We start from the raw sequence: 14,842 nt of genomic DNA on the forward strand, positions 1-14,842 counted from the left end.
GCACTTTTACTTTCTTCTTTTTAAAAAAAGTAATTCTGGAGATTCCACTGTAGTTTTCCAAGTTGCAAGCAACAATCCCACAGTATGACAGGTTCTTTCTTATCAATTTAGTACTGTTCTGCAATCAACGTGCACCAATGTGAAGATAACAGTAATTAGTAATAGCACAGTGAAGTGAACATAGAATAAAATAAACTATATTTGTTTGTAATAAAGCTATAGGCACAACACTTTCGTGACACTGCTTGCCTCTAATAGAAATACTAAGAAAAGGACCAAACACTTAGGTGGTTCTAAAGTTTAAAAAGCATTACCCACAAGAAATATTAAAGGCAGAGTGCTCTAAATTCTAATCCAGCATGAAAGCACATAATAGATTACCATAATTGATGCTTGTGAATTTTGCTTTATTAGACAGCACATTTTGAAATACTGTACAAGATGTTAAAGTATTAACTGTGCTTACATTTTAAATTCTGTTAGGTATCTATATTCTAACAATTTGTCTTTCTTTATGCTTTAATCATAAAGTGGATGCCAGCACATATCTTGGGGATGATTCATCAATACTGCCCTATACTTTCTTTTTGGCACCAGAATAAATACTTAGGGCAGCTTATGATTAGTGAGGTATATCCCCATGTGCCAAATTATCAACATCTTCCTCAAAACAGTGCTGCTAGACCCTTATAAGGATAGAACATTTTATTTCAATTTACACTGAGTTGGGACTGAAAGCTGTTTTGAACAAAAGTGTTCAAAGAAAATAAGGTTTTCAATATGGTGAATCATTTCTTCACTCTGTAGCTAAGTAGATTTGGCACTTTTCATCTTGGAAGTTTGTTGTGAAGATCATTTCCTCTTGCTTTGCATGAAAGGCCAATGTGTAGTGTGGCACCAATTACTGATAAAACTCAGTAATCATCAATTTCTTAGGAAAACAACATGTTTGGCACATAAATATTCACTGTACTGAAAGTGCTGGAATTATGTAAGTATGAATTCATGTACGAGGTTCTATCCTGTGAGAAAGCTCAAACAACATCTGCTGGTTGTCAATGATATGCAAATAATGGACATAGGGCTTCAGCTCTTCGTGCTCTTTGGAGGGTATATCATTTCCTACAGTTTTGTCAAGAGAAAAATAATAGATCAGTCACCCTGCAGCATACTTTGAAGTTTAATCAACAATTTGCCTTAAGGAACTCCTGAACTTCACATTTTTATTTCTAGAAAATAATGGAAATTTTCTAATGATTTCTAATTTCATAGTGATCTATGAATGCTCTGTGTGACTTCTCCATTAATGAAGAATATAAAGTAGGCCTGTCATTACATTATTCAGTATGTGAAGACTGCACAAACATGAACAAACTTTTCACCATTAACCGAGATAAAACTGCAGCCCAAAAAATCTATAAAGATTATATTGAAAAAGCTGTTCTTCCAATCTTTTCATTGTATGCTGGTTCATGTACTAGATAAAACACTCAAGATGTGGAAATGATTTTGAGCAAATTAAAAATACTAACAACTATTTATGTGAATTTCATTTCTTGACATTTGTTTTCTTCCATGATTTGCATGTATTTGGTGTATGTATGTTGATTTGTAAAAAAAGTGAGACACCAGATGTTATTAATTTAATGCTCATCAGCCATATTGGTACTTGGAATATGTTGGTATTAGCTGCTAAAGGATATTGGAAATTGAAGTTTAAACTCCAAAATGGATTATTAATTTGTCATATTAATATGACAGAAATAATTATTAATATATAACTAGAGACAATCATATTATTTCTTTTTAAGTGTAATTTAAATAAAACCAAAAGTTCTTATAATTCATCTATTAATCTTAAGGGTGTAGCTACAGGCATACCAATAAAATATGTGCAGCTGTTGTTAAAAATAGTATTGCCAGCCTAATAGGCAATGTCTGATGACAGATATGGCACAAGAAGAAGATACCAATAAAAAAGGAGAGTCATTAGGGCTAAATGAAGTATTCCTGCTTTAGTATGTAAAAACAAAAACAGAGAGAGGTAGGCTCTGATTCCCAAGTGTTTAAGATAGATGTATGGGGGAGAGATAGGGGAATCTCTCAAAATATCATTCACTTACCAAATTGGTTACGCCTACAATGCCTCAATGATCGGACTGTGTCTGCAATCATGTGCTGTGAAGATAAAATACACAGATTAATGAGCCAATAAATATGGGAATGACCAGCATGTACAAGCTCCAAATTATGAGGGAAGGAGGGGATCCGCCATAAAATGGAAATCTGGATTGTATTTGCTCCAGTAATCCTTATACAGATTATTTCAAACATTAACTCATGGTTGCAGGTTTTATTACAGGGGCTATAGGATACCATTTGAATTCTGCCTTATCATATTTGTGGGAAGAGGTGGCTGAGCAGGCATCCAAAGTTTGTTTTATTTTTCCAAAAACCCTCCAACTTCCATTCCTTCCAAAAGCAGAATAGTAATTAATGTGAACAGAAAATATTTTAGCTAGCAAAAAGCAGGAAATATGGCATCAGAAATTGAAGAAGTCGTGAAATAATTCTACCCAATATATCTGGGAACTGCAGGCCTTGGGATTTAATAGTTTTTAAAAAATAAAATAAAATTTAAATTTAAAATTTAAAAGAATGAGTCCTATGCCATTTTTTCCTAGGTAGATCACAAATATATGTTATCAAAGAAAGAAAAAATACACATGCATGATCAGATGTCTGGCTGATATCTCCATTAATATTCACTGATTTATTCTTGGAAAATATATATATTTTTAAAGTTATTATTCAATCATAGCTGCAATCTCTTAATCAACGTAGGCCAAATTTATAGAGCAATGAACAGATAGGTCTACAAATTAGCCATATGGGAGCATATAGAATAAACAGCCCAAAATGCCTAACTTCCTAAAAATATAACAATAATATTTTCCTACATTAACATAGGCTAACATAACCATAATTATTGGTTTGGTAGAAATGTTAATTATGCAGATGTTTTTACTTCTTCAAATGTGTGCTTTCTATTTATATACAGTATAATAATCTAATAATCCCTGTTATAAACATTTACTCCAACCAATAAAAATATGAATATTTCTTCAAGAGAAGAACAAACCCATGCAAAACAGAGAACTAAAATTAATGGTGATGTCTAGGTATTTTATTTTGAGTATGGAAGGAAGCAGATAATTAGGAATAAATATGGTAATTAATTAACAATGTGTGAAATTTAGAATATAAAATATTAACTAAGCTTGAATATCAAGTTAATTACTTCACGGGGGAGAATACTCAATGGAAAGCTGAAGCAAAGAGAATTAAATTCAACTTTAATTTGAAGAAATAAGACTAAGAAGAAAGGAGGATGTACAATACTAAGAAACGGAAGTTTGACTTTTTATTATGTTGGAATTAGTGGGGAATGATACATACCAGCTTTTCAAAATTTACAAGATTATCCAGAAATGTTTTGTTTCCTTCATGTATAAATGTTACATCTAAAAAGAGACAATTATATATTTTTCAACTTAACTTTCCATGTCCACATAGTAACAATAACAAAAGACAATGGTAATTGTTACAGTTTCATGCATAAGTAAGTATTCAGAAAATTTACTTGTGATAAAAAATACTCCAAACTGTTCAATTTTTGGACTTCTAAGTGAAATATTTGAAATCATTATATATGGATAAGGTAATTTTCTGGAAATATATCTAATGTGCATCAGTCTCTAGTTCCTATTGGTTACGCTTCTCCTGTTACCTGGTGATTGGAGGCACCAAATTTTGTATTCCCCATTGTCAATAGACTCAGCACAACCACAACTATCAATATTCCTTCTTCGTTTATACCACCACCCAGTCCGATTCATGGTAGTTCACCTTAGGCATAACTTTCATTCAGATTTTATTCTCATACCAAAAGCTCAGCACAATTAAGTTAGGGAGGTGACTGTCTGCTTGATATCCCAAAGAAACATCATTTTCTCTAATTCTTTAAGCTAAAGATCCCTATACCCATCTCTCAAATGGAATGTGGGGGGGGAGGAAGCAGATTAACTGGACGGAATTTATAGTGTATCTTGTTGGTTTTTTTCAAAACCAAAGGGAAGAAGCTCAATAAAATGCTTAGGTTAGGAAAATTAAAACAGCAGCCTTCTAAAACATAAATTAGATTAACGTAGCATGAAATGGATTTGTGGAAAATAATACAATGCAACTGCACTTCACAGTTGTTCATTCTAATATTATTGCAATGTAGATGTGCTGTTTAAATAGTGGTTACTACTTCAGAACCTTCTGGTGAAGGGGGTAGAAAATTTTATTTCTGTTCAACTTTTGATTGAATAGATTTCTCTTTAACTTTTGCACTGACTAAGGGCAACCTAAGTAATTTTCTTCCTGCAATTTTAATTTAAATGGCTGGCAGGGGGAGGAAGACATCTTCGTGCCATATCCATCTATAAAAACAACTTTAGTGAGTTGAGGGTTACATCTGAACTTCAAATAATAGTCTAAAGGCTCTTTCTCTAAAAGTGATAGGTATGACTGAGACAAAAACAATTTTTAATTTTAAAAATGTTAATGTAATAACATTTAAATATAACAATCCCTTTAATTATTATGTTGATTTCCCTTAATAGCTTTTCTTCTCTCAAATGCCACCCATCTGTCTCCTTTTCCACAATAATTGGCATTTTTTCTCTCCTGGAACTTATATTGTATTATAATATTCTATGATATGTATACCGTTTCATTAGCGATTGTGTTACTGTCAATGTAATAATGAAAGTTTTAACAGCTTTTTTCTTAATAATGTTCAAATCAAGATATAACTGAAAGCCTTGGAAAGAAAGGTTGAAATAAGAAATCTGCATTGTTGCCAACAATTACAAGCAGAAACAAATCCTGTGGAGCAGATAACTGCCTCTGAGCTGCATTGTAAGAGCAAGATAAACAAACTAGAGTTAAAAAGCAATTAATTGTGATTTTGTTGTAGAAATTCAATTAATTTAAATGATGTACTACAGAACTAATAATCTAAAAAAGTGGTTCAATTTTAAAATTTAATATTATTGGTAAAACAAATCAGGGAAACAGGAACACATTTTACTATAAATCAATAAATTTGAATCCTCTGTAGGATTCAAAAGGAGATCTTCCTCCAATTATTCAAGAAGACCAAATTTGAAATTAAACCTGACACAAAATAAATGCATATACCATAGTTACAACCTAAGCATGTACATATTTACTTAGAAATAAAGCCCAATTATTTTGTCAGCTTTCCTGGCTAGTACAGGGGTCCCCAACTCTTGGGCCACAACCTATTTGGAACCAGGCTGCTTGCTGGCTGCTTGCGCAGAAAACCCCTCCACCTCCAACCCACCACTCCGGCTATCTGCAAAAAAAGCAGAAAGATTGGGGGACTCCAGGCTAATAGATCTATGTAAGATTGCAGCCTAGAGAGGTATGTCTTAAAAGTTACTTTACTTTTCAATGCCTACAAATATAATCCTAAGTATTACTGAACTTTATTAAAACCCATTACATTTGACCAAGACAAAGCCTCTAAGTTTAGGATTGCAGGCATGCTTAAATTTACCTTTGAGGAGTAAAGGCATGAAAGGGATCTTTGGGGACTTCATTTTCTTGAATGCATCCCTATAGGCTTTGTGGTTCAGAGAGGGATCCTGTTAAATGATTTGACTTTATTAGGAATAGCAGTTTATATTGGTATAAGCTTCAATATGTATAGATACAAAAGTATTTCCTTTTTGAAAAATAAGGCAGAAACAGTTTCTTAAAGAGAACTAGGTGAAATTGTATATATTCTTATCTAAAATATATCACATATGTGAAAAGCTACATGTTAAGTGCAACACATCAAAAGTTAGATAATTATAGATATATAGTAATAGAATATGTAATAATGCTTCCATTTAGCAACAAAAATACACAGATAAGAAAATTAAAGGCTTTTACATAAAACCAACTTACTGTCAAACTTTCAAGTTCAGCAAAGAGTTTCTTAAACTTTCCAGGCATTCTCTGAAATAAAATATTGCATATTAAAAAACTGGAATTGGAATTAAACGTTTGATTTAATCAGTGACTCATTTGTAGTATATTAAAGACATAAACTTTGCCTGGTACTATCTTTCTTAGAGTTTTTTTAACAAATAACGTTCGAGAGTGACATAACAATTTGTTACAATTCATATGTATTATTTAATACTGCTTATAAGCACTTGAATTTGCATTTATTTAATATTATCTTTAGAGGAAGAGGAAAAAGATTGTCATCACATGATCACTTTTGTTGAAGAGCGAATGCTATGATCACTGATTTTATCACATTAGGCTTACTGGAATATTAAAGAGAAAATCACTGGTGTTATATTTATATGATGAGATTTATCAAATGCATTTTTCTCAACCAAAAAATAATAATAATGACAGCACAATTACAAGAAAACTGAAATATCCAGCAGAAATACAGAAATATTATGTTAGAAAACACTTGGGACTCCGGTAGTCCTTATGCAAGAAAATTGTCCTCTCCAATAAACTGAGTTCAATTAAGCTTTTTGAACTTACATTGGTTATACCAAATTTCATCATAGTAATAGTGTACACAATTAACTAACAATATCTATATGTACAGATCTTAAGTAAGGTTTTGTCGTATAACTTCCTAGGAATTAACTTTTGTTAAATGGGTAGAATTTTCCACGGTAGTTCCATGTCTTGCAACTCATACTAAAAGAAAAACAACTTAAAAGACATTATCAGCTTCCAAATCAGTTTATAAATTTTGTTTTGGATTTACTTCCCTAAAAAGAGGTTTCTTAAATATCTTCTTTCAATATCAGTAATAATGATGAGAAAGTTAATAATGCATGCTTGAACTAAAGTGAAACCTTTTCTTTTCATATATATCAAACTGCTGAAAAATAATATGATTAAAAATAAATATCTAGAAAAAAAGTAAAACAATAAAATTCTCATATTACCTCCCATGTCTGAGAAAGTCGGCTGATAGAGGCAGTGTTGAGCCCCATGACAATGGCAAAAAATGAATTCAGATTTCGCTGGGCTTTGCAGCTATGAAATAATATCAGAAAAGTAATTTACTTGTGGTATTCAAAGTCACTTATCCCTCTGTTGTTTAAAATAGAGTACTGAATTTATACATTATTTTCAGATAAAATGTATGCAAAGTTATTTTTTTCTAAACTTTATTTTTTAAAAGAAAATACTGCTCCATTCTTTGAAAATCACCCCATAATTTTGATAATTCCAACCAATAAAAATTCAAAATTCAAACTGAAATTGATAGGCTCCTACTCCAAAATACTGGATACTTCATAATAACAAAATATGTTTCAGTAAGTATTAGTTTAAGGGTGTGCATACTTATGCAACCACAACATTGTAAGTTATTTATTGTTACTTTTCCTCCTAGGAGGTTTTGATTTGTTTTTAAATTGAATTATGTAACTTATATTAAAGGTGGAAAAAATTCTGAAATGATTTATTTTGATCTAATTTTTTACATTATAAAAACCTGACATTTTAATAGTACAGAGATTTTTTTTTAATATCCTCTGTATACAACTGAAATAGGCCATGAAGAAATTAAAGGAAATTAAATGAAACTAATATACTTTTAATAATGCTTGGTAGTTGAGTAGGGCTTTGCTTAGAATCACTACATGTACAAAAGTACAGTTCCAAACAGAAAAGCAATTGGAGAAATAAATCGTGTATATATAAACAAATGAAACTATAGCGAAGTGTAAAGAAATTATCACTGCGCAATAAATTTTGGATACAGCACAAAATTCTTTAATCAAGCATAGCTTTTCTATGCATATTTCAATGGGCAAAGTCAAATTATAGAATATTTTCTTTCATTACTTTTTGTTCAGTGGATTCAACAGAAACCAGCTATCAATATTCATTTAATTTTTAACTTACTGAGCAGCAATTTTAATGAATTTTTTCACTAGTTGTACACGTTTACAGAGCTGGTTGCAGAGTAGTATTTCTGTGGCAACCCAAAGTTGAACTTCATTGCATCTTTGAAGCAGAAGACTAAGATTCACAGTGTTTTTCCCACTGCCTTGACGGCTGAAGGTGAAATATATCAGTTCTTGCTGGAAGACAGTTTAAAAGAATGTAAAATGCAAATTAGAATTTAATAATATGAAAAATGTAATTATTGTTGCTTAGTCAGATAACCCATATTACTAACTTGAACAGTAAAGTATTTTGGCAATTACTTTTTTTAATTAAAACTATAAAAATGTAATAATAAGATTGTTTGTGACTTAATATCTATTAATCATTGCAGGTTTCAGTTTGAAATGCTTTTGAGAACAGGATTAAATCTGTTTTTCTTTTTTTAATAAAGATATAACTCTTGGGCCATGGCGCACTACCGGCCTTGAGCCCTTCAGAACTGGGCCGCGGAAGTGGTGGGTGAGCTTGTGCACATCCCCACTCACACAAGCAGTGGGCAAGCACATACACTCCATTTGCACAAGCAGCAGGTGAATATGCCCACCATTTGTACAAATGGAACTGTGTGTATATGCACATTTTCCCACCATGGTCACGGAACCACCCTCTGCCCTCCCCCACCAATCCACAAAGCCAAAAACATTGGGGAACCTTGAAGTAAAGCCTGCATTTGGCAATAAGCCTGTGGAATGACCCAAAATAATTACAAATAAATAATTACATGAGAAAACATGTTGTGATTCATCAAAGCTAAACAAAACTCAGATTATAGTTAGTGTGCAGATTCATCATCTTACTTCATGAACCAAATTGAAAAGATTCCAGTCAAAAATTGTTAATTCTAAAGCAAGGTCCCAGGTGTTAATCCCCAGAATTTTCACTGATCGTTGGTGGATTTCCTCATTTTCAGCAAAAGGGATCTAAATCAAGACACACAGATAAAAAAAGAAGCATATACAATGCAAAGTTAGCTGTAAGAAATGTTTTAAATATTTTTGCATTGAAATCATGATGGCCTCTAATTAATTTTAATATTAAGAGCAGCACCCTATGTCTTATTTGGAACACATTAAGATAAATATCTATATTTGCAACTATATAAATATAAACAAACAATAATAATCAACAAGATACATGAGGACCATATTGAAGCAATCATCTCAATTTTTTCATACCAATAAAATTTTACTAGAAGTAAATTGTAAATTGTTTTTCTAAGACCTAAACAAGCATGCTGTACTAATAGTATTCTAATTCAGGCCCTGAATTCTCCACATGGCTTAGTTTATGGTAAAATTTAAGTCCATATACGTACCTGGAAGGATCATAAGTGTGGGGAGAAATGCTCTAGTTAATGATTTCCCTAGCCTCTCTTCATACTGGGTTTATAGGAGAGTAATACAGTTAATGCAGTTTAAAACTTCAAGTCATCTAAAAACAAGAACCACAAAGACTTACCAAAGTATCTGTCAGATCCTTTCGAAATACAAACAAACGAGCAGATAACTCAAGAGATTTGGAGATTGCTAGATCATATGGTCGCAATTCGTGTTTTTCTTTAAGAGTAGAGAAAAGAATCATAGTAAGAAATTTTGATTAAATATATCACATTTATAACTATAGCTTTTCTGAATCCATAATATTGGGACCAGGATGATCAATAAATCAAGACTGGGTATTTCTGAGCTATATAATTTACTTCAAAAAGTAAGCAATTTGACTTATTTAATTAAAAAAATGGAATATATAATTTATTTTTACATATTGATATCTAAAGTCTAAATTAAGAATTTAAACTTTTAAAAAAATTACTTTCAATACAGATAGTCCTCGATTTACAACACTTCATTTAATGGACCATTCAAAGTTGCAACATAACTTATGACCATTTTTCACATATACAACCATTGCAGTATTCCCATGATCACATGATCGAAATTCAGATGCTTGGCAACTGACTCGCGTTTGACAGTTGCAGTGTCCTGGGATCATGCTTGAGACCTTCTGACAAGCCAAGTCAATGGGCAAGCCAGATTCATTTGATAACTGTGTTACCAACTTAAGGACTGCAGTGATTCAACTGGAGCAAGAAAGGTCATAAAATGAGGCAAAACTCACTTAACAAATGTTTCACTTAGCAACAGAAACTTTGGACTCAATTGTAGTCATAAGTCAAGGATTATATTTAGAAAACATTCATTTTCTAAAAGAAATATTTCCCACAATTTGCCTTTATGTCTAAATACCATTTGATTACTTCAAATTAGAAACCATTTTCCAGAGTGCATTTTTGTTATACAGTTTTAAATTGCAAACCTTACAGTCTACCATTATCTGTAAATGGAAATCTTACAACATGTTTCTGAAGGAGTAAAATCTTTTTCAATGTAGAAACGAAGTGGAATGTATTACACAACAGAACTAAAGTATTAGCAGTTGTCATGGAAACTACTTTCTGCTGAACAGCTCTTTATTGTAACTTTGGCCATCCAGCTGTGGACCACTGGAGGAGACCTACATCTGCACTAGAAAATAATTTACAGATAAGATACTAAAAATAGTATTAGAATATTAATAGCTGAAAATCATTTACCATCAGAGAATGAAAGAGCTACTAAAGCCAGATCTTCCTGAGAATGTTGGAGCTTCTCTGCTACAATTTTCAAAATCTCTTGAACTGAAGTGGATAATTTAGTTTTTACACTGATGTAAGAATGTTGTGTTATATATACACGGCAAAAAACTGCAAACAGAGGAAAATCATTCCATCAGCAAAAGGAATTCTTATTGAAAGATATAAAAACTTTAAGGATCGCACTGTTCTGGATGGCTTGCCTGTCATTTTTTGATAAAGGAAATTACAGGTACTGTAGGATTTGGATTTGGAAAAGTGAATCTGCTTAAAGATCAGAGTACAGCAGCTGTAATTTCTGTAAAACAAATGATGACCTGGAATAATAAGTCATCATGTAATCCTGTTATTCATCTGAGGTTGTTTTCACCTAATTTTAAGAACTGGTATGAACCAGATGATTTTTATTATTTCCTGATATTTAAAACCATAGAATTCAAAGAGAGTGTACTTTTCAAATTATTATATTATAAAAGGAATTATTACTTCACCCATATTTTGTGAATGTTATCAAAGATACGTTTTAACTTCTCTTGTATTTAATGTAGATTTGGAACCATTGGCCTAGTGGTTTGAACCTAATAGAATTTTTGAAATTTTAAAAAATTGTCTCTTTCATGAATAAATATGTAGGAATATTCCTAATAAAACATATAGTTGCTAATTTAAATATTGTAGTCTTGTACACAAATTAATAATGATACCAATGGCCAATATTCCTATGGATTTAAAATGAAACATTATTAAAATAAATACAACTTATTAAATACAACTTAAACACATGCATAATCACAAACATAAAGAGGAATCTTATCCCTCATAAGTACTAACTTTTATTTGGTGGAATTATCCCATTTGTTATTCTATCTTGTATATATGTATACTATCTGTATATGTAAAGGTGGAAAATTTTTCACACTATAAGATGCACATTTCCTCCCCCCAAAAAGTGGATGGAAATGTCTGTGCATCTTATAGAGAGAATGTTGCTTAAGCCCCACCCACCTGCCTGCCCCCACTCTTCAGTCTCTGCCTCCCAGCAATTTGTCTCCTTGCAGCAAACAGCAAACAGCCTGGTCAGCTTCAGCACAGCCTGATTTAGCACAAGCAGCTAATTGGCAGTTGGGTCAGCCTCCCAGAATACCACCAATCAGCTGTTCCAAGCTGTGGGGATCACCGCTGCCCATCACCGCCTTCACATTCCCCCATTTTTGGCCTCCACTATATTCGGCTCATTCCAGATCAACGGTGCTGCCTGGAATGACATGTGGAGGCCAAAAATCGAGCGCACGGAGGCAGCAATTAGCGGTGGCAATCCCTGCATCCTGGAATAGATGATCAGCGGTATTTTGGGAGGCCAATCCAACCACCAATCAGCTGCTCATGGTAAATCAGGCTGTGCTGAAGCTGACCAGGCTGTTTGCTGCAAGGAGGCAAATTGCTGGGAGGCAATTTTTTTTTCTTGTTTTCCTCCCCAAAAGCTATGTGCATCTTAAATTCCAGAGTCTTATGCTGCAAAAATTATGGATTTTCAAGTTTTGCATTTGTCTTATATTTTAAGAATGTTTGTGTATATGTCTACATAAGTGTGAACTACAAGTGGGTTCTTTTCTCAGAAACCATTTGAGCACAACTAACAATTATTACTTGATTTGTCCTTTAAACAAATTCATTTATTAAAGACTGAAAGATACATCTGGAAGATTTTAGGGTGGAAGTTTAAGATGGATCCCAGAACACAAATAACATTTATATTTTTGAGATAATTGTAATTTGACATTTTTAGATAAATACATCTTTAAAAGTACTTGGGCAAAACTATGAGAGGCTGTTATATTCTTAATTCTTTCTTTGAAACAAGTGAAGTATTACAAGAATTTAGATTATCTGAAACTGCAAAGTGGCAATACTTTGCATTAAAATATAAACAAACTTGTAGAAGCCAAATGGACACAACAATAGGTCACTGGAAAAGCCCTGTTTTAAGCCAAATCAGTTCAGTGCCTGGGGCCAATCTAACAAGACTATCTTTCCAGAAAAACTATGACACAGCACAGTTGATAATGCCTTCCACCTACAGACCGTATAATTGTTCCAAAATGAACACCTTATCAAATGTGTGGCCTTCAATGTTGAGTTAAGTTGTGATGCCTTGGGAAAAGGCCATAGTTGTCATAGCAGAAATAAACAAATTCTTGAAGAATTGCAATGGCACTCCTTCTCCCATACGTAGTAAAGATTGGTATACTATCCAAAATCCAATTGGCAAGATTTGAGGTAAAGGTATCATTCATCACTGTTCAACTCAAACCAATTTTCAATTATATTGGTCATGTGGAGAGACAAGATCACAAGCCTGGCATTTAACAGAATCAACCTAACTCGACAAGGACATTGGATTGTGGCTGGAAGGATGAGGGAAAAGTTGGAATAGGAATCAATTTCTTTTCCATCCAAATAGCAGATGCTGTTAATACGATATTTATTTCTTTTTGTGTTTCATTCATACTTACCTTCTTCTGTTTCATTCACAGATTCTTTAGTCTGAAGCCAGTTCTGCTTGAGGCTGTATTGATGTAAAATGGCTTTATGCTATAGAGAGTTTTTAAAAAAAGAATGCCAAAATTATTGGATGTTTTAAAAAAGGAAACAAAGAAAAATGTCTATGCACAGTTTTCCTGAATAAACTAATCACATTCTATTCATGGAAAACAGGAGACGTAAAGAGGAATACAGAGCGAGAGAGGGATAAATTTGATGAGAACATTCACAAAACCTTTTCTGCTTCTGATACTTTTATTTTATTATTTATTCATTCATTCCATTTCCATAGCTGCCAATCTCAATCCAATTTACTGCAGGTAGAGAGTGTCACAATAGTTAAAAACATAAAAGAAAAAATGATTACAAATTATATGTATAGGCAACAGAAAATTATCATAATAATTACATAAAAATTGGCAGTGCAACCAGATAATAAAGCCCCTAACATATTTGGGAACCTAGATTCAGGGCATAGACAGATCTTTAAAGCCTTGCAAAAAACTAACATGGTCAGGGCCATCCTAAGCTCCAAAGGAAGGATGTTTAAGGGCATGGGCTACTCAAAGAAGATATAACTCCTGCCCCCTACTAGCTAACATTTCTTGGCTGATGGGACCTGCAGCCAATCTATTAGACTGAGTTGGATGGTTAGAAACTATTGGGAGAAAACATTCCCTTATGTACCCTACTCCCAAGCTATGTAGCATTGTAAATGTGACAACCAACACTTTGAATTGCACCTAGAAACATTCTAGCAGCCAATGCAGCTCCCATAGTAGTGGTTTTACTCATGGTGGATAACCGGCACCATTAACTACTTGTGCAGCCTCAATTTGCACCAATTGAATATTCCAAATACTTATTAAGGCCAGCCCCATGTAGGGAGTGTTGCAATAATCCAAATAAGAGGTAACTAGGAGCAAAGGCCCCCCAGTTCTGGAATGATTGAATTCATATTTGAAAAATGGTTCACAGTTACCCTAGTAACCTCCCATGACTACTACAAATGCGCTCAACAAGGGGCTGGCCTTAAAAATATTTTGGAAGTTTCAACTGGTTCAAAATGAGGTGGCTTTGTGCAAGCCAAGATCTGTACATATGTCATCACTTTTGCAGAAACCACGCTGGCTGCTGATTTGCTTCCAGGCCCAATTCAAGGTGCTGGCTGTCACTTTTAAAGCCTTAGATGGCTTGGGATCAAGTTATTTGAAGGACAGTTATTTCTCAGTCATATTTACCCTATCCTTCAGAGTAAGGAAGCAGGGAATATTACAAGTCCACTCTTCGAAAGAGATCCATCTAGTGAAATCAAGAAGCCTTCTCCCTAATGGCTCCCTCCCATGGAATACACATCCCTGCAGAGATAAGTCTGGCCCCTACTTTGACAGTCTTTTAAATCCCTGAAGATGTAGTTCTGCCAAGAGGCCTGGGGACCCTAAAGTGATAGGGAACTTATTGAGTGATTTATTTGCTTTTGTACTGGGAGTTGTATTTGGGTTTTATCTTTGTAAACCACCCAGAATCACTGGGAATGAATTGTGCAACCATATACATTTTCTAAATAAATAAGTAAATACTTTTTTCCTGAAGAGTACCAATCATGTATCAATT

The 14,842-nt window shown here is 33.2% G+C and overlaps 1 protein-coding gene across 2 annotated transcripts in view; it reads right to left on the reverse strand.

Moving 5' to 3' along the window:
- Positions 1 to 386: 386 nt before the first annotated feature.
- The window catches only part of RAPGEF5 (Rap guanine nucleotide exchange factor 5), a 114,437-nt gene continuing 99,981 nt past the window's right edge, over positions 387 to 14,842 (reverse strand). Inside the window, exons 16-26 of one of the 2 annotated variants that reach the window (XM_026706384.2) lie at positions 13,201 to 13,279; positions 10,649 to 10,798; positions 9,514 to 9,611; positions 8,853 to 8,975; positions 8,011 to 8,189; positions 7,044 to 7,134; positions 6,028 to 6,078; positions 5,633 to 5,720; positions 3,460 to 3,524; positions 2,124 to 2,178; positions 387 to 1,122 (exon numbers count right to left, since the gene is read on the reverse strand). In XM_026706384.2, the coding sequence (XP_026562169.1) occupies positions 1,004 to 1,122; positions 2,124 to 2,178; positions 3,460 to 3,524; positions 5,633 to 5,720; positions 6,028 to 6,078; positions 7,044 to 7,134; positions 8,011 to 8,189; positions 8,853 to 8,975; positions 9,514 to 9,611; positions 10,649 to 10,798; positions 13,201 to 13,279 (1,098 nt within the window). In that variant the 3' untranslated portion in view covers positions 387 to 1,003. The remainder of the gene's footprint in view (positions 1,123 to 2,123; positions 2,179 to 3,459; positions 3,525 to 5,632; positions 5,721 to 6,027; positions 6,079 to 7,043; positions 7,135 to 8,010; positions 8,190 to 8,852; positions 8,976 to 9,513; positions 9,612 to 10,648; positions 10,799 to 13,200; positions 13,280 to 14,842) is intronic. The other variant, XM_087916496.1, reaches the window with a different exon arrangement.

This window comes from Pseudonaja textilis, chromosome Z, assembly GCF_049901715.1.
Source record: "Pseudonaja textilis isolate UNSWEBS1 chromosome Z, rPseTex1.2, whole genome shotgun sequence".
Lineage (NCBI taxonomy): Eukaryota > Metazoa > Chordata > Lepidosauria > Squamata > Elapidae > Pseudonaja > Pseudonaja textilis.